This window comes from Thunnus maccoyii, chromosome 14 (genome assembly GCF_910596095.1).
Source record: "Thunnus maccoyii chromosome 14, fThuMac1.1, whole genome shotgun sequence".
NCBI lineage: Eukaryota > Metazoa > Chordata > Actinopteri > Scombriformes > Scombridae > Thunnus > Thunnus maccoyii.
In genome coordinates, this window is record NC_056546.1 from 30516061 (window position 1) to 30535818 (window position 19758).

At 40.6% G+C, this 19758-nt stretch overlaps 1 protein-coding gene across 2 annotated transcripts in view; it reads right to left on the minus strand.

Annotated features, from left to right (window-relative positions):
• Positions 1 to 19758, minus strand: part of LOC121911792 (heterogeneous nuclear ribonucleoprotein L-like) — a 62433-nt gene that overhangs the window by 23359 nt on the left and 19316 nt on the right. For both annotated transcript variants that reach the window (XM_042433645.1, XM_042433644.1), the window contains exons 2-6: positions 11557 to 11675; positions 7234 to 7343; positions 7019 to 7146; positions 6157 to 6242; positions 5964 to 6060 (exon numbers count right to left, since the gene is read on the minus strand). In XM_042433645.1, the coding sequence (XP_042289579.1) occupies positions 5964 to 6060; positions 6157 to 6242; positions 7019 to 7146; positions 7234 to 7343; positions 11557 to 11675 (540 nt within the window). The remainder of the gene's footprint in view (positions 1 to 5963; positions 6061 to 6156; positions 6243 to 7018; positions 7147 to 7233; positions 7344 to 11556; positions 11676 to 19758) is intronic.

Below are 19758 nucleotides of genomic sequence, written 5' to 3' on the forward strand. Positions count from 1 at the left end.
TGCTCTGTGTCATCATGATGCTCCTCCTCAGTTGGGATGCTGGAGACAGTTGTAGGGTCTGTGTCACAGGGGGCTGGAGGCTGGAGTTCCATAGGTAAAGTGTTTTCTCTCTCCACCAGAAATGTAAGTGCCTGGAAACTATCCTGGAAAGGCTTGAGATACCCCTGTACCATAACGTTACCACATCTATAAACATTGAAAGTTGTCAATATGCTCTGGGTCCCTGATCTTTAACTGCCAATACTCCATGTTGCCCTTTTTTGCCACAGAGGGGTGATGGTCAATAACGGCTCTGGGCCTCTCTCCACTTTTAAAAAGATCAGCAAAAAGGGTTTCTGGCTGTCCGTTAAGAAGCTCCTTTTTGAATTTGCTTCTCCCTGTGTTCATTTTTACTGTCTAGTGGGTAGTGTATGTTGATGAGGTCACTCACGCTCTGCTCTTGGCAGTGAAGGAGGATTGGCTGTTGTTCTGAATGGCTCATTGGTCAGGTTTCTTTTGTTGGCTCTAGGAGGAGCATGGCTGGTTATTAGCAATGATTAGTCATTATCGGAGATAATTATCAATTATTAAAATTAAAAAATTATTAATGTGAATTAATAATAATGGGGCACCACACGGAAACTGGGACCAATAACCAGTGAGGTAGTCAACATTCACAGGTGAACGAAGGTTTGAGTTCAAGCTCAGGCTTATTGACTCTCTCAATAAGCCATTTTTCACAATATATAGACACAATAATGACAAATGACTTCTTTTTAAAGAAAACAGTGTTTATTGAAGAATAGAAAAGTAAGCATATGATTTGATCAATAAATTACTATCCTAAAATCTAATTCTATCTAAGAAAACACATGCAAGCATGAGCGCGCGTGTGTGTATATAGGAGCGTTGATGGGTAGGTGTGTGTGTGTGTGTGTGAGTGAGAGAGAAAGAGTTTAGATGGCGGACGTGACTATGGGAGGAAGTCATGTCACGTGAGAACCAAATGGCGTATGTGACTGCGGTGTTTCGCTTAAACAATAGCAAGATGGTGCCACCTAGGAGTCGACGTCTCTGCACTCACCCAATTCAATGTATCAAACACACGTGTCTGATGGTAGGTGACGAGGGGCAGAGTGGCGCTGTGTCCCACAGTATCTGACCGTCAGATATGTAAGAGAGGTGTGTGTGTTGTGTATATGTGTGTGTGTGTGTGTGTGTGTGGGTTAGTACCAAGAGAGGGAAGAAAGAGGAGGAGGAGAGCCCCACGACCATGATGGGAGATAAGCAATTACTCTATTCACAGAGAGCGCATGTACGGACGGTAGTCTGTACGCATGTTGTCTGGTTTGTTTACTGACAAAGCTCCTTACTTTTCACTTGCAGTGGCACAAACCCAGCAGTCCTGAGTGGGACAAACACAAGACAGTCTAGCGTGGTGAACACAACTAAACAGACAGCAAACTTCAAATACTCCTCGAGTATAGCAGAACAAATGGACTCGGCAGTCCATCAATTCACAACAAACAACAACACAAGCAATAAAGCTTAAAAAGCTAAAGCTAACAACACACAATATAACACTGTCTCTGCCCAGACGCCACTTACTTGGTCACTTCAGAGAGCGAGTAGCGTGTATGTTTCAGTCAGTCTTTTGGGTCTGGCTTGGTTCCACAGCTCAGACACTGACGGGGCCATCTTCACGCTCTGTCGGTGGGTTTGATGGCAGCTGATCCTCAGTGGGCGATGCAGAGAAAACTCGACTCAGCTAAAAACGAGGTAGTTCTTCATCTCTGTCGAGAAATCCTTTCACCCTTCTGCAGGCAAACTGAAAGTACTGGGTTGCAGCAGCGGTCTGTCTCGGATCTGGTGATTGTGTTTGGATGAAAACGGGCGAAGTCTCAGCTTGTCCAGTGAGGGGAGAATCTTCTAGTTGGTGGGGAAAAAGGTACATGTGCACGGGGTTACCTCCTTTAGTGAACTGGCTCACAGAGAAAGCAAAGCTTCCTCTGGTGCAGTTACAATGGAAAGGCGGAGCTGCGGTGACATCACGGCTGCATTGCCATCACTCCCAGAGGTGTTGGCGCGCCACTGCCAATGAGAGACGATTTCACACCAAGGTGTGAACTGAGCAAAGCATGTTGGGAGATGGAGTCCGTTTTGGACTCTTTTTGTTTGACTTGGCACCCTTCCTTGTTATCAGGCATTGTGACTGCAGGCCTGCCTTTGTCTCATGCACATGGAGTATGAGGCCCAACACTTTGGGCCTCATAAAACATAAAAGTTAAAATTATTCTTAGTAGTCTATTTGTAACACTTGAACAAACAACTATAATTTAAGGCTTTCAACAGTCCAGGGGTGTTGTTTCTTCTGTTAGTTATATGTAGGCCTACTCACTACCTTTTGAGTATCTGTTGTTTGTAGATTTTCCTACTGTTTCTTCTCTCCTTGCAACAAGCTCCTGCTAACTCCTGCTAGCTTGCTTTCCTGTTGTCGTTCATCTTGTCTTTAAGTTGTCCAAAGTTTTACTTTGTTCTTCTCGATTTAAAATGACAAAAATACATGCAAATCTAGGAGCTCATGTAATACATGTCTTCCCTCTTTAGAATTCTGGACTTTATGTGAAAACGTTTTTGGGCCCATTGAAATAAATGAGAAATCATAAAGAAAAACTTCGAAAAAAACTGATCAAACCCACCCCTCTTTAGAGCCACACCACTTAGTCGCACAAACATGATTAAAAGTTTAAATGGGTCACAAGACTTGGAACTCTGTTGGACTAAAGACACTTTTTGATAGCCACTATGGTTTTTATGAAATCACAAGTTACATTTTATGACATTTTTGGACACTTTCAGATTTTATAGTGATTTTATAATGGGTGTGTATTGTGTAATGTTCAGACCTCACTCTCTCACTCACTCACCCACACACTCACTCATCCACACACTCTCTCACTCATCCACACATTCTCTCTGTCTCTCTCACACACACACACACACACACACACACACACACACACACACACACACACACACACACACACGCACTCACTTACTTGTCTGTCATGTGTCCAACACTGATCAATTGCAAGGGACGGTGAAGTATGTTGACCCATTCACATAAATTGTCAATATGCAGAGTGCAAGTCTGCCAGTCTGAAATGTGTTGGGTCTCATCGGCTGACCACATGTCTCAAGACTCTAAGGCCCTGTTTACACCAGGCATTAACATGCATCTCAGGTGACCTGATCACAAGTGGACAGCTCTAAGTACAGGTGTGAACGCACCCAAGACGCATTGAGGACGCATTGAGATCCGATCACTCAGACCACATTCGGAGTTTGTCTGGGCCGCATGTGGCCACATTCATTTAGCAGTGTAAATGCAGTGTGTCCTGGGCCACATTGAAGGACGCCTATTCAACTGATGTCCTCTGTTTTCTGACAGATTAGGCACAGGAATTGCATTCTGGTCTGTGAACCCTCCGGCCAAAGCTGTGTTCAACTTGTTTGATAACAGGATAAAGAAATGCATTATTTTGTTTTTTCATGTGAGTTAAAAAAATGTATTCCACTTCCTGTTTTTTTCCTGTTTTTCCCGTTCCCCTAATCCATTTTCCTTGTCAAACTGACAACTGGAATAGAAATTAAACCAAAACCAGAAAATAACTTGTTTTTTGCTTATCTGTCTAAAAAATATTTCAGAAGCTAAATGTTTAATTCTGTTTCCCCTTGGATAGTTTCCTCTGTCCTGTCAATAGTTTTTAGCATTGAGCTGCTAACTCTGAAAATGAAGGGCGGCCTCCTCAGTGACCTGGGCCCTCTGACCTGCAGGACTGGAGCACTGACTAAGCCATCATTCAGCCTTGGAGCAAAACTCTTTTCGGCCTGATTCACCCACAGATTCAGCAACTAAAAAGCAGCATGCCACAAAGCATCTCTCTCACTCCATTGACTCGGTAACATACTAGGTATATAGCATAGCATAGCACGGCTAAGCATAGACTGTATTTTGTTGATGTATACGTACTGATTTAGGTTTAATGTCCACTGAGGTTTATTGTTGTGATGCATTTCCATTGTTAAGCTATTGAATAGTTGTGTGAAGCTTATGTTTCACACATGCACTCATAGTATGGGAGTTAGCTATATCCAGCAACTAACATATTTTGGCTGCAAACTGACTAATATCTCTCTTAACCTGGCATCAAATCTTACACGTGCCCTGTTATTATTAATTCTACCAAATAATTTCTATTGATTGTAATAATTAATAATTATCATTGACAATCATTAATTATTGCTGATAGCCAAACCTGCAGCCAAGACCCAACAACTGGGTACCAGTAAAAATCTCTAGGGGTCTCCCCCAAGGTGTCACATCCTGCCAGGACTTTCTGTTTGAGTTTGGATTTTTAGTTTAGTTCCTGTTTTATTTTGAAATGTTTTCTCCTTGTGTTTTGTGACCTTTACTTCCTGTATTTTCCCACCTTTGTTGATTACCTTATGTGTTTTACCTATGTCTCATTTCACTCACCTGTGTTCTGTTTGCAATCATTCCTTGTGTATTTAAGGCTAGTTTTCAGTTAAGCCTTTGTCGAGTCATCTGATCAGTTAAGCTTGTGCCCATGTTCCTTGAGTTTTTTCAATAAATATTCTACATTTGATCCCATCAGCCTGCTGTCTTCTGCATTTGGGTCCACCTGCTCTGCTCTCTTTGTGACACTACATATTTATTGTGGTGTACCCCAAGATTCAGTGTTGGGCCCCATTAATATCTGTCCGTACATGCTGCTAGGCTCTATCATCTACAAGCAGCTGTGTGTCTTATGCAGATGACACAGAGCGCTACATCTCTGCTTCACCTGATGATCTGAACCCTGCCCACAATCTTGTAACTTGCATTTCAGAAAATGCTGAGTAGATGGCTTAAAACTGTCTTCGGTAAAATAAGGACAAAACTGATGTTTAGATTATCATGGAACAGGCCAAACCAGAAAAAAACCTCATTTCACATCTTACTGCGCATTCTGTCCACACTACAACTGGCTAAGAATCTGGGGATCTTAGACAGTTATTTAAAGGTCCCAAGGTCCCGCATGCCCAGGTCAACCACAGGTAACGGATTGCAGCCTGGCTTGTAGCTAGGTAAAACCAGGGCTCTGGGAAAGACTAACCGATAGCTATCGTTGAAGATAGTGTTATCCAACCTTTAGAAGGCTGTGCAATAACAAATTTGCTATATGACATCCAACAACTGCACAGTGTTTTCTCCGCTGTCTCCCTCTCCTCTGCTTCGCTTTGTGCGTGTGTGGTGGGGCTGAGCCCTACCCTCGGGAGCAAAGAGCAGAGGAGAGGAGAGAAACTAGCGCCAACATAAATGACAGCAAAACGCAATAGAGACTCTTACACTGAGCTGGAATGAAGCAATATAAATTAGGTCAATAAATAAACTTATTTTGTTTCTTTCAGGAGGGATGGGATCCCTTTGGAGGGGCAGGCCGCCCCTCCAAGGCAAACGCTGAGTCACAACATCACAACCTTATGGAAGTTTCTGAATACGGACTATGTGCACTTCTCCCTGGACTGAGCGTTTTGATACTTTCACAGTATTTATATAACACCCAGACCTGCTTTATAATCAGAAAAGAAATGGAAATCTCCCTTTCTACAATATGGGACTTATAATTTTGGAAGCACAAAACCTGAATGTGAACAAAGTGTTCTTTTTACCACTTAGAGAACATTGCCAAGGTCACACCATTTCTCTAGCATTTCAACTGAAAACTTAGGTGCTGTTTACACTCGTCTCAATTTCTGTAATGCACTGTTCACAGGTTATTCCTGTTCAAAAATCTAGAATTCGATTTATTTATACAATTTCCTAGAGGAAACCCTGCAATTGCAGCACATCAGTGCCAACATCAACATTACAGAATGAAGGCAGGTTTGTGATTTCTGGTGTGTTTTGTGTCTCTTACTCTGGCATATTCAATCTTGAGAGTGCAGCAACCAGCATAGATGTCAGCTCCGTTCAGTGCAGCCTTGGCCTTCTGGGCACACTGAACTGACTCAAACCTGGAGGAGGCAGGTTAAGGAGAGGACACTGTACATTCCAACACACAAATACACAAAGCATGTAAAGACATACGCTCACACATGCAATAAGGATACTCCACCATGGCCTGGATTCCATTTCGCTTAAAGATGACGATCCTCAACACACTGCCAATGGGGTTACACACTGTGTACAAAACATCCTGGAATGAAAAAAAAAAAATCAACATTAGACACAATCCAAAACTTTCTAAAGCTGCAGTGTGTCTTAACCTGCATGATGTGCAAGCCTCAGGCCATTATGCATTTCATGAATACTGTATACATGTAGGTACTGTAGCTGGTGAGAGAGAATTAGAACTCAGTGTTGATTGATCTTCAGGGGTCTTTTTTGGCATCTGATAGATTCTTTCCTAGACTACACATTCAAATAACTGTTAGACATTCAGTAAATCTGTGATTCACTCTATCCCAGACAATGCAAACATACTTCATGAGAGGTTCCAACACAAAGTACTGTTTATGTTTTTAGTAGGATACTGCTGGGACCAAACGATACAATATTCTTTCAAAAGGGTCACTGTTTCAGATTAAGTGATCATATCATCATAGATTCTTTGTGACTTAGCTGAATATGCAAAAAGACCAAAACTATGATATACATGCTGCATACTTTTTAAATGTTTTTGAAAAAGGGCCATATTATGAAAAACCCACTTTTTCAGTGCTTGTGTATATATATTTGGGTCTCTGATGTGCCTACTAATACACAATGCGTGAATAATGCAAAGCTACTCTAGTGGTCACAGAATAAAATATAGAGCTCGAAATGAGCATAATAGGTCCCCTTTAATAAGTGGTCTCATATAAACAATTTCCACCAATGATAGAAATGGCTTGGTTACGTGCACATGGTTTTATGTGTGTGTGTGTGTGTGTGTGTGTGTGTGTGTGTGTGTGCATGTGTGTGTGTGTTCACCGTGGTTATAGGGTAGAGAGGGTTCTGTATGGACAACAGGAGGACCTTGTTGCCACTGTTGGGGTTGTCAGCATTGGTCGGCCTGGTGATTCTCTTAGATGTGGAATAATTAAAATACGCCTGTTGGCCTGATGAACAGATGGTTAACAATATTAACACATATGCTACATACAAGCCTGTGTTATTCTTTAAATCAATCTCATCAGGACTCAAACCTGCAATGTATACAGGCTCCTTGGCTCCACAGGACACACAGCGGTCAGCACTCTCCACTGCAGAGAACTCCACCAGGGCTTGACGTTTGAATGGCATCATCATCACATAACTGCAGACACACAAACATAAACACAGGACATACACATGCTGTTCATACAAAATTCCTTTCACTGGACACATCAACCAGCCAGCCATATTGCAGATCCTCCACTCTTTGTCAACAACATTTCATCCTCACTACTTAATTCTCAAAACAGCAGAACAGAAATGGGTAGTTTGTGTGCTGTTGTCTACTTTGAACCAAGGACTTCCCAAGCCTGATAAGGAACTAAAGAGGTTTACTACCTTATGTTCATTAGAGACAAAAGTATTAAAATAAAAAACAATGTGAACAGGAAGGCCTTTAAAGAAACTGCCATATCAGTGAAATGAGATAAAACGAGTCTTTGTGTGTGTGTGTGTGTGTGTGTGTGTGTGTGTGTGTGTCTTCAACAGTATGCTGTTTCCTGTAGCTCTGTTCAGGTGAATGAGTTAATGAATACTGCACCATGTAGGGAGTGTAAATAATAGAGAAGGAGTTGTTTAGAGTGGAAACTGGCTATCACAAAATGTTTCCTTGAATTATTCAGCATCTGTAACTATCTTTACACTAAAGCTACTGTGCCTTATTACACTAAATCCCTTAGTATCTGTGGCTGCATGTAGTTTTCTCTTTACTTCATTTGTACAATTCAACATGTTAGAGTGTTTGCTGTTAACTCTTAAAAAGATACCACATGTACAGTATGAAAAAAGTTAAACTATTGATTATGCTAATGAGGGAATGAGGGGCTTATGGGAAACTCAGAAATGTATCATTCAACTTATAATTTGTATGTATCCTTTTTATAATTAAACTTGCAGTGTGGAGCTTTCACATATAAACACACAATGCTGATGGAGCCTATCACCACCAGATAAATCTCTCTGTATTTCACAGTATATGGAGATTGTAAATCTCATTCCCGCGCTGGCTGTTTGGCCATTTATCGTGCGGCTCTTCTAGACTTTCCAAATGTCATTGAATCGAATGGATCAAATTCTGATGATGAAACGAGTCATTTTGCAGGTTTGTGTGATACTCAAAACAATTTATCAGCCACAACAGTATGTTGTATCCGGCATACTGGGACTAATCCCGGTGGGACGTCAAAAAAGTACATCTTTGGGCCTGTAGACCGTCAAAACATATCCGTATTTACTTGCCCTTTCTGTGTGCCTGTCATTCAGAGTGCGCATGAGAGTGCGCTGCATGCCTGTGTCAGGAGGTATTCAGGTGTTGCAGTATACCGCAGCAGGGTTGAGCAGAGAGGTGTGGGTGCAGGGTGGGGGGGGGGGGGTTTATTTGTGCTTTAGAACATAACTGCTGTGAAACAATTAGAAAATAACATTTTATTGATGTGATTCACCGGCTTTCTTGCTACCACCAGTCCCTCTCTTCATTCACTCCCTAGCTCGCTTGACCACAGCTGCTCTTTCTCACTTGCTGGTGCTCTCAGCTCTCTCACTCTCTCTCTCTCTTTTTAAAAATGAGTGGGGAAGCCAACAGAAAAGTCTTACTTTACTTTTAACATTATCAAATGAAGAGAAATGTCCTCCCCTCGTCCTAGTAACATCTTTGTACTCGGGCAATCACAGCTGAGCCCCCCTCTTTACTCTCACGGCCAGAGGGGGGAGACAAAAGTTCCACACTCCAATTTTAGCTTTTTGGTTGAGGATTGGTGATTTTATTGATGATATAGGTAAGTAAGAGATACTAGGCTCTGTGAGTATCCTTCTCACTCACTGAGACTTTGTCTGTGATACTGGGCTAACTACCTTGACTTAGCTTGTCTCTGCATGTGTATCAAGAGATGCTGTTATAGTGGCCTGCAGACAGAACTTGGGAGGCATGGTGCATAGATAGACCTCAAAGGGGGCTTGAGCACCTGCCTGTTTGGCCTCTTAGAGATGAAGTGCCCATTTTCTTGGGTGTTTTTTAAATAAATAAATAAATGAATTAATTCCTGTTATTCCTGCTACATCCACCGTGACACAACAATATGCTCAGTACCTCATATGCAGGGTTTACGTTAGCTGGTATATGCCGGCTTTTTGCCGGTATCACGTGGGGACAAAATGTCCAGTGGGATATATGTCAAATAAATGAATTGAATTAATAGCATATTAAATAGTCTAATATTGGGTGACCTATAAAATATGTTGCCAAGACAACTTAAATATAAACTTATAATATGCAAAAGTTTGTTTTGCCTCCGCTGTGAAGACATTAAAAGATTCACTGAGTGCGTGGCACGACAGTCAAAAGCTGGTGCACTCTTCAGCAACAGTCCTGCGCTTCCTAAAAGTCTTACCATTTTCTCTCAGGTAACGTTACATCCACTGGCACAGTGAAACAAACAGACCAGTCCGGAGCTCCACAATTAAATAATATGTTATTGATCATTAGGAGGCCCCAGTGAGAGGCGGTCGGGGAGACTGCAGCAGGTGGAGGTGGTGGCGCAGCTGCAGCAGCAGGCTGCCCACAAGGCTGCATTTGATTAACAGTAGCGAGGCTATTTGTTATTTATTTTATTGTTTGTAGCCTATATGCTCAGTTGGCAAAGTTTGTGAAGAGTTCATTCTGCTGACTACCTTTAATAAAATACATTAGTTGGATCATGTCATCATCGTGTTTGTGTTTTTTTGCTGTTTAAATATAGGCTATTATATGGCTATTTAAACATATGTCCGGTAGTTGTTCTACATGGCTGGAATTCTGGCATATTAATGGCCGTCAAAAAAAGTCTAGCATAAACTCTGCTTATATCTATAAGGTTTGGGGGGACTATTGTCATTGCACATCCAATGCAAAACGGGTATGGATACTGTCATAACTATTGCGACAGGTTTCTCCCAAGTTGTTTGAGTTAGTTATAAAGTTGTGAAAAAGGTATGCATCTTCATCCCCACAAGCTACAAAATAACGATGATCTGATACGCTTAAGAGACATGACGTAATTAAGGACATTTCCTCCTTTCTGCAACAAGCAGCCAATGAGGTGCATTCAATGTCAGCTAAATTAATCTGAGTTTCTAGTGTCTAATTGATCTGAATTAACTATAGTCAGCAATGATGTTGTCATTGTGTTTGTGTTATTAATTATTACAATAATAATTAATTAATAATTATTACATTAAAGTTGAATGTTAACTGTTTACTACATGTCATTATATATTTAGGCAAATAATTAAGTTCAAGCACTTTTTTCAGTACTTTTGGAGGGAGGGAAGGAAGGGGTGAAGGAATATTAACTGTTAAAATCTTTTATAACCAGTGTCTAATACACCTTATGTAAAGCTTTGAAGGATTTTTACTTCTTAGAATTATGGCTTAATGCATGATGTCTTCCAAGCCTCATGATGTGATATGTGAATTATATTAAACTAATTTGTTGGCACATAGTGATAGTGTCTTAGCCATACAATATCAGCATCTTCTTATTGCCCGTTATTATTGAAGCAATCATGCCTTCTATGGAGAGGTGGTAAGAGACAATTATGGAGGCGAGAGAGGCAGCCATGCAGCCAGAGGAAGTGCATCTTTGTCAGCAGTATTAAGCTGAGCTTCTGCAAGTGAGGATGTCAGTCAGAGGGATAGGTGAGAGTTGGGCTGGTTAACATGTGAGGAGAATTTACTAAAATACACTTCATTTCTTTGCATGTATCACGAATGGATGAATGTCATGTAGCAGTGTTTGAACCGACCTCAGTCATGGGTTTGTTTTAAATACATACATTTTAATATCCCTTTAACAGTGCTGCAAAAGTAGTCATTCCAGTCATATATTTATTTAGTTATTTGCAAAAATCGCCTTTTATGAATTTGGGCCTCTGCCCAACATCCTCTGCACGTCCCTGGTCTGTATGGCCTGATAAAGCCGATATGGCATGTCTACACAGAAGTCATAATAAAAGCAGCATGTTAGCAGAGCAGCAGCGGCAGCTAGCATTTGCCTGTGTGTCTATACAGGCACAGTGTTAAGTGTCATTCACCCATGTTTTGGAAGTGCTCAGGGCCCAATACACAATCATTGTAGTTATGTGTGTAAAATGACAGACTTGAAGCGTAAAAATCCGCCTTGGGTCATGGCTATGTACATATAGCGTTACATAGTCTGCAGCTGAAAGACTTTCTGACACGTCGTAACATGTAACACATCTTAGGTAATAACTGATGACTGGCTTAGCTATAACCCAGGTAGGGTGAACTGGTGACTCTTAAACGGCGGGTGCTGTCTCACCATATGGGTCCAAACTTCTCCAGGGCATCTATCAGGTCTGCTTCCACCACAGCCTCACACAGACCCCTTACATGGACCACAGGACTGGGAGAGATACGATGAGAGTCCTCCCCATTATCCTGCAACACACAAACACACACATCAACCACATAGTTACACACTTTAGATGTGTTCAGACAGACATCAGCCCTGCATCAAAAACTCCTCATTCACTTCAAATCAGACCACTGTGTTGACACTGCACAGTTGCCTCACCTGGTCCATAAGCCAAAAAAGTCTTCTAGCTTTTGGGTTTGCTTCATCGTTGTGTGGCCCACTGAATATGCGGAGTAGAGTTTCTCCTGAGTTCCCACTCAGCCCATAGACTTTATATTGGGATGACATCACAAACTTTAAAATTGCTTTTCTAGGCTCTAGGATAGTTTTATAAATATAAAACCTTCATGGACTAAAACACCATAAAGAAAGAGTAACAACTGATCTTGTTTGCAGTTGGAGGTGTCCTGTCAACTGTTTTACACACGCCTCTTTTATAATGGTGGTCAGTGGTGAAAATGCTTTTTGGGCTGCAGGTGATTTTTTTGCTGCACTACCACGAGTGGCCACTGGGAAAAACTGTCAGCAAGGCTGAGTGGCAGCAACAAATCCGTGGTCTGAACACCCACTATTGTCACCAGTAGCATGATATCATGAAATGGACAATCCACTGATTTATATAGCAGTTAGGGGGTGTTGTTTATACTAATGATAAAATCTCAAATGAAAGTTTGTTGAATTCGATTAGAACACTTGTTCAGACAAACCTCACAGAAATAAGTGATAAGTTTTGGAAAAGAGTATGAAAATGTTCTTGCATGAGACATAATATGAATACTGCTCAGGCTGTGAAAGCAGTTGTATGTCTTCTGAGGCTGTGGAGGAGCTTGAGCTAAAGTTAGAATATCTTGGCTTCTGCTACTTTGATTTTGAACATTCTTTTGCTCAATCTGTCTCTTGTGAGTCCCCCAAGTTTATGAAGTGCAATTTCAATTCTCTTGCTCCAGCATGCTGTGTGCCAAACCATTCATTGGTGTCCGCAGTCCACTGAAATACAATATGAAACATAACTGGCAGATAAGATAAATGGTCCTCAGCCTTTTTATTTTAAAAAGTTGGCTGCATTAATTAATTAATCAATTAATATGAAAGCATCTTATAGTCCTCTGCCTGTATGAGAATAACAAACTAAGGGGGAGGTGGAGTGTTCTGCTGTGTTATTAGCGTTATAGATCCAGCAGTGGAGAGCTTCCTCTCTGCTGCACCGTTAGCTGTCACAGGTTCAGGTTCATAGCTGTTCACCGCTCCACTAACGTTAGTCTTTGAGTGACAGCATAGAAAGTTCACAATATACTTCATGTTCGTCTCACAAAGGTAATTATTTACTCATTAAATCATAAAGTGCTTGTTGCAACTGCTGTCTTTTGTGAAGATGAACTCTAGCGTGTGTGTGCTGTAGACTCTCCAGGTGCTGCACTGCCCTCACAGTTGAGTTTCGCCTTTTCATTCTGTCAATACCATGTTATTAAGTAACATTTAAAACATCGTTTTTTGACGTTTGTGAATCAATGCAGAATTGTCCACATCCGTATCGGGATGCATCTTAGATTCAAATTTTTCCCCCACCCCTAGAAGCTGTTATATCAGTGTAGAGCGACTGTTCTGCAGGTAAATGGTAAATGGTACATGGTAAATGGACTGTACTTGTATAGCGCCTTTCTAGTCTTCCGACAACTCAAAGCGCTTTCACACTACGTGCCACATTCACACACATTCATATGCTGAATGGGTACAGTGGCTACCATACAAGGTCCCAACCGACCCATCAGAGGAAACTAATCATTCACACACATTCATACACTGATGGAACTAGGGCTGTAGTCTCCTGGTCGACTGGTCAATTAGCTGGTCATTATGCTCTCGTCCGACCAAATTCTCATTGGTCGAATAATCTCTGTGTTACTTTCATAAGGAGAAAAGTGCTACATCAATAGCCTTCCAGGATTAATCCATTATTTCCTGCGGCGGGAGGAACAGACTAACAAATTACCTGTGAAAACGGGGGTAGCCCCCCACCCCCATTGTTTTTACAATTTTGAACTTGCCCAACCTAATGGAGACTGCTGGGTCTAACTCAAGCGGCAACCTCCGAGGCTGAAAAATGAAGCCAATGCGGAAGTGCCAAGAACTGCAGTTCCTCAAATGGCCTCTTGAGGCTCCAAAAGCAAGTCAATCCCCATAGACCCCCATGTTAAAATGCCCAACTTAACAGCAGAAATAAACATGCTTACAGCCTGGTACAAAAAACGGTTTTGCTCTCTATAGCTAATTTCCCCTTTTATGACAACTGTACGGGGGGTGAATTTTTTTTATAACTCACCTGTTTAAATTTTATTAAGCCGTAAAGTTATGCATAATGAAGGACATGGCTACTCGGAGTGACAGGTCTGCCACCCGCTAGGTGGCTTGTTTCAGCCATTCGACCTGCCTCTTTGCCCATTTTGGATGGGCCGGGAGTTAGGCAGAGTCACGCACTGCCAAGATGGCGACAGCCGCAGCGGCTCACTTTGAGTTTCAAAACCGCTCTTCAGAATCCAATGGGTGACGTCAGAGTGACTACGTCCATATTTTTATACAGTCTATGGTCTAACTGTACTCAACGTTTACTGAATGTATACTGGACCAGTGTTTCTCCTATAATTATAACAACAAGAACCCCTGCGAGGCCAAAAAAAAAATTTTTAATGCCAAAAATAACGCCAAATATCCATTCATTCGGATATCAATAGCGTTTGGGAGTCTCTGTGCTGTTCCGATACGACATATGATGGACTGATACTAAGAGGACACAGGATTGTGTTACCAAAGCAGGAAGTGAAACAAGTACTGAAAGTTGTGCATGAGACCCACCAAGAAGTGGTGGATATTACAAGATTGATATTACAGATTGATTTTGAAACAGGTTTGACATAAGTTGGTTTAAGAATATTCAAATTAAGTTTAAGAGAAATATTCAAAGATGTTTGTTTGAGAATGTGAAAAAGAACCAAAACAAGACATTTCATTTGTCATAAGGTTGAAAGATTTATGTTGAACTGATGTTTAAGTAATGATAACTTTAATTCTAACAAGGGGAAATGGATGGGATTTCTACATAGGACTGTCACCCGAGGCCGTTTATTGTACCACAGAGCATGCCTGTCAAAAACTGCGTCAAGTTCAAATCAGTGTTACATCAGCAAAAACACCTGGGCTGTGTTTCATGGAGTGCTTTTTGGACTACTGTTGGTACTCATTGCTGTATTGCCTGTACATGTCTGTCTGGCCAGAGCAATCAACACTGATGGAAAACAACTGGGACACCAAGTGATTGAGCTTGGGACAAATGCTGGCTCATGGCCAGTTGACGCCCCTACAGTGAGTTTTCATCATAATTTAGTGGGATATTTTGCAATCTATTCCTCTGTCCTGCAGCACGGACAAGCCCAGGTACTAGAGTGAATCACCGATCCAGTGGACTGGTCATCTGCCACCCCATTTTGGAGAATAGCAGGTCTCCTCTTCATGCTGATCCTGCTCTCCGGAGATGTTCAGCTAAATCCTGGACCAATGACCCCTGGAGTGCTGCAATGCTGATTTGTGCCCAAGTGTGTCTGGGACTCCTCTGGTGCCAGTGATGAACGAGCAGCAACTTCCTGAGCCAGGCTTCTCCTTTAACAGACTAAACTTTGTTAACATGAGGCATGATGTCCCAATGAATAACTTTTCACTACCAGGCTGTGGAAACCTTGATAGGTCCAGTGTCTCTCTCACAAAACCTGCTGCTGACACCACTGTGTGTCGAAACCCTGCAGTGAGGAGGCAGAGGTTAATCAAAACCTTCCAGACTGTCAATCATGCAAAAGTCTTATGGAACCCGAAGCTGAAACCGAGGGGGCTATTCAGTGGACATTTTAACATCAGAAGCATTACTACAAAGAGCAATCAGCCAACTCATCTTGTGTCTGACTCAAATCTGGACTTTCTCTGTCTGACTGAAACATGGTTGAAACAAACAACTCCTGTGAGTGTGTTCACAGTGCCCGGATACCAATGTTTTAGAAGAGATAGACCTGATGGAAGAGGAGATAGAGGTGCTTTTTTATGTGAGACAACATCAAATGTGAACGTGTGGTTTACAATGCAGGTAACACTTTATCATATGTTGGGATAAAAATAATGTTATCCCAACGAATGTCTTTTAACATCATAGGTATCCATAGACCTCCTTCTGCAGATGACACTGTCTATGATTAACTCACAGAAGTCTTGAAAGAGTGCAATCTCAACAAAGAATTATTAATTATGGATGATTTTAATGTGAACTGGGAGGATAAAACTAAGAGGAAAAAACTAAAAATGATCACAGAGAAATTCCAACTAGAACAACTAGTAAAAGGTCTAACTAGGATTGCAAAATGCTCCAGTACACAAACTGATCTGATATGTACTAACAAAGCAGAGAGAATAACTAAAAGTTATAATTTAATCACTGGCTTATCAGATCATAACCTAACCCTATGAGCGAGAAAACTGACTAAAAGTTGATTTAAGACCACAGCAACTAAGACAATGATCCTTCAATGCATACCCGGAGCTAAGCAAGAAGAATTTATCAATGAAATTAACAGCTTGAACTGGGATGATGTACTATCCTCTGATGATCTGGACTATGGCTGTGATACTTTTACTCACAAAATCAACTCTGTGAGGGAAAGATTTAATGTGAGGATACAGATAAAATCTAAAAATAAAAACAATTTACTGTGGTTTAATGAAAATTTGTGGAAACTAATGAAATCTAGAGATGCTGCACTAAGGAAGGCAATTAAAACTAGAAGAGACACTGACATGCTGATTTATAAAGGTTTAAGGAACAAAGTTATCCAGGAGCTAAGAAAAGCTAAATCTTGTTTTTATCATTTTTATCATTATTTTTAAATCTGGAGACCGCCTTGAAGCCAGTAACTACAGACCAATAAGTATACTGCCAGTACTCTCAAAGGTTGCTGAGAAAGTTGTCATTAAACAACTGACAACATTTCTTAAAACAAGCAATTTTGGTCTACACTGTATGCAATTTGGTTTTAGAGCAAATCATTCCACTGAAACTGCTACCTTGCACTTAATAGAGCAAATTAAATCGAGACTTGACAAAGGAGGAGTAGTTGGTGCTGTATTTTTAGATCTGCATAAAGCATTCAATGTAGTCAATCGTGATGTTTTAATATTGAAACCCTCTAAATTTAACTTCTCATCTAGAGCACTGGCATGGATGTCTTTATATTTATCCAATAGGATACAATGTGTTAAAGTTGGTGACACACTGTCCAGTAACACAAAGTGCACAATGGGTGTTCCACAAGGGTCAGTGTTAGGTCCCCTATTCTTTAGCCTATATATTAATGATCTCCCTAAACAGTGTCATGATGTAGAACTACAAATGTATGCAGATGACACCGTTGTGTACACACATGCAAAAGCAGCAGAGTTAGCTGCTGCTAAGCTAACAATTGCATTGGAAAGGATCACATATTAACTTGATCAATCATGTCTGAGTCTAAATGTAAACAAGACAAAAGGTATGTTTTTCTCTAAAACCACGGTACAACCTCCTAATGCTGATATTTTCATCAACGGTGAAAAAATTGACATAGTTACTGATTTTAAATATCTTGGTGTGACTCTGGATCCAAATTTGAACTTTAAGAAACATGTTAAAAAAACGGTTAAAACCATAAAGTACAACTTGGAAAATTTTAGACATATTAGAAACTGTTTCTCTTTAGACGCAGCCAAGATATTTATGCATGCTGTGATTCTTTCCCATATGTCTTATTGCATCACATGTTGGGGGCAGGCTGGGGAAACAGCCACAAAACCTCTTGAGTCCTTATACAAACAAACTCTAAAAACTATGGACAAACTCTAAAAGTGCATTTCCATCACTGTAGGGTATTGGAGAAATACAGTTTACTGAGCTTTGACAATTTTAGATTATTCTCAAATTTGTGCCTAGTTTATAAAATTTTAAATGGTTTGGCTCCTCCTCCACTATGTGACTTTGTGTACACTCGCTCAGTAAGTTCTATTAGATCCTCCAGAATATCCTTTATACAAGATTGTACCATACCATTTCATCACACTACATTTGGGCAATCAGCTTTCTCTGTGAAAGCCACAAGTCAGTGGAATGCCCTACCTGATGATATGAAGAACTGTAGTTCTATCAATACATTCAAACTTAAAATAACTGAGTCTAGTTTGCATTGTTAGTTTCTGATTAACATTGTGGGTGTATGTGATGTGCTGTTGTGTGTAGCTTTGTATTTTGTGTTTTGTATGGTGTGTTCTGTGTGTTTTTTGTTTTGTTTTTTTTTGTTTTTTGTTTTGGTTTGGTTTTTGGTTTGCTTTTGTTTGGGTTTTTTTGTTTTTTTGTTTTTTTGCTTTGTACTGTTTGTTGTTGTGCTGTTGTATGTTGTATGATTGTGGGGCACTACGGATGCAATTTAGCTTCGAGCTAACTCCGGTGCAGTGCATCTTTAATGTTTAAAACTGCACACTGTCCCTATTAATAAATCAAATCAAATAACTGGATTACCTGATTTAGAGGGTGAGTGGGAGAATGACAGAGAAGAAAGTGTACAGGAATGAGAGATGGACAATAAAGCCAGTTGAAATAAGGATTGCTTCTTCATTGGACTACACTACACCATCTCTCTCCCCTTGTTTCCTGTCTGCCACTTTGCTACCCAATGAAGGCAAAAATTTAAAAAAAAAATCTTTAAAAAAAGAAAAAACTATGAATATGGAGCACTCCTGGGGACTCAGAATCAGGACATCTGGTTAGGGGTTAGGGTTTTACACATGTGAAAGGGGAACTCAAGTCAAATCACACACTTCTCTCAAATCTTTTCTTTTTATCTTGATTATCCTCCTCAAATATCCTGTCTCTTTTAAACTTTAATCTCTTCTGCTTATCTCATTCTCTTTCTATTATCCATCCTTTCCATCTTTCCTCTTTTTGTCCTTCTCTCTCTCATTGACATTCCTCTTATTCTATTTATAGAGGCAGATGGCTCATCTAAATGTTTGGAGAGGACAGGACATGAGACCAACTTTTCCTTCTATTGACCAACCTGCTGGCGTCTCCATTTGAAACATGTAAACATTATTCATGTGCACACATGGCGTGTCCAGTGTGCAGGCTTTTAAAAAGTGGAACACAGCATTTACATTTATAACTCACTGTGTTTAGTCCATTATACACAGCTGTGAATGGAATACCCTGATACACTGGTGAAACCACCTTCTGGATACAGATTTTTGTAACCTGAATAGGGAACAGTTAAAACATGTCATAATCACAACAAGAGAAAACATTCCTGGAAATCGGTAAGCTATATTAAATATGTATGCTTTTAACAACTTTCAACAACTTTTGACAACTTAATATTTTGAATTGGATTCAGATATTAAATTGGTTAGAATATTATTATATTTAGTATCTCATGGTTCATACCATAGACTTTACACCAGCAGACTTTTGGCCACCCCTGATATTTTACAGAGTTAAGGAACTGCAACATGCTTGTTGCTTCAAACCAATGTACCAATGAGACATACCATACGTACAGGTACCACATACAGACAGGTGACAAATTAAAGGGAAAACCAATATAAAGTGTCTTAGGTGTTAGACCACCACGTACAGCCAGAACAGCTTCAGTGTGCCTTGGCATTGATTCTACAAGTGTCTGGAACTCTTCTGGAGGTATGAACACCATTCTTCCAAAGATATTCCCTCATTTGGTGTTTTGATGGTGATGGTGGAGAGCGCTGTCCAACACGTCAGTCCAAAATCTCCCATAGGTGTTCAACTGGGTTTAGATCTGGTGACTGCGAAGGCCATAGCATATGATTCACATCATTTTAATTACTCATCAAACCATTCAGTGACCCCTCATGCCCTGTGAATTTGGGCGTTGTCATCCTAGAAGAGTCCACTCCCATCAGGATAGAAATGTTTCATCACAGGATAAAGGTGATGACTCAGAACAACTTTGTATTGATTTGCAGTGACCCTTCCCTCTAAGGGGATGAGTGGACCCAAACCATGCCAGCAAA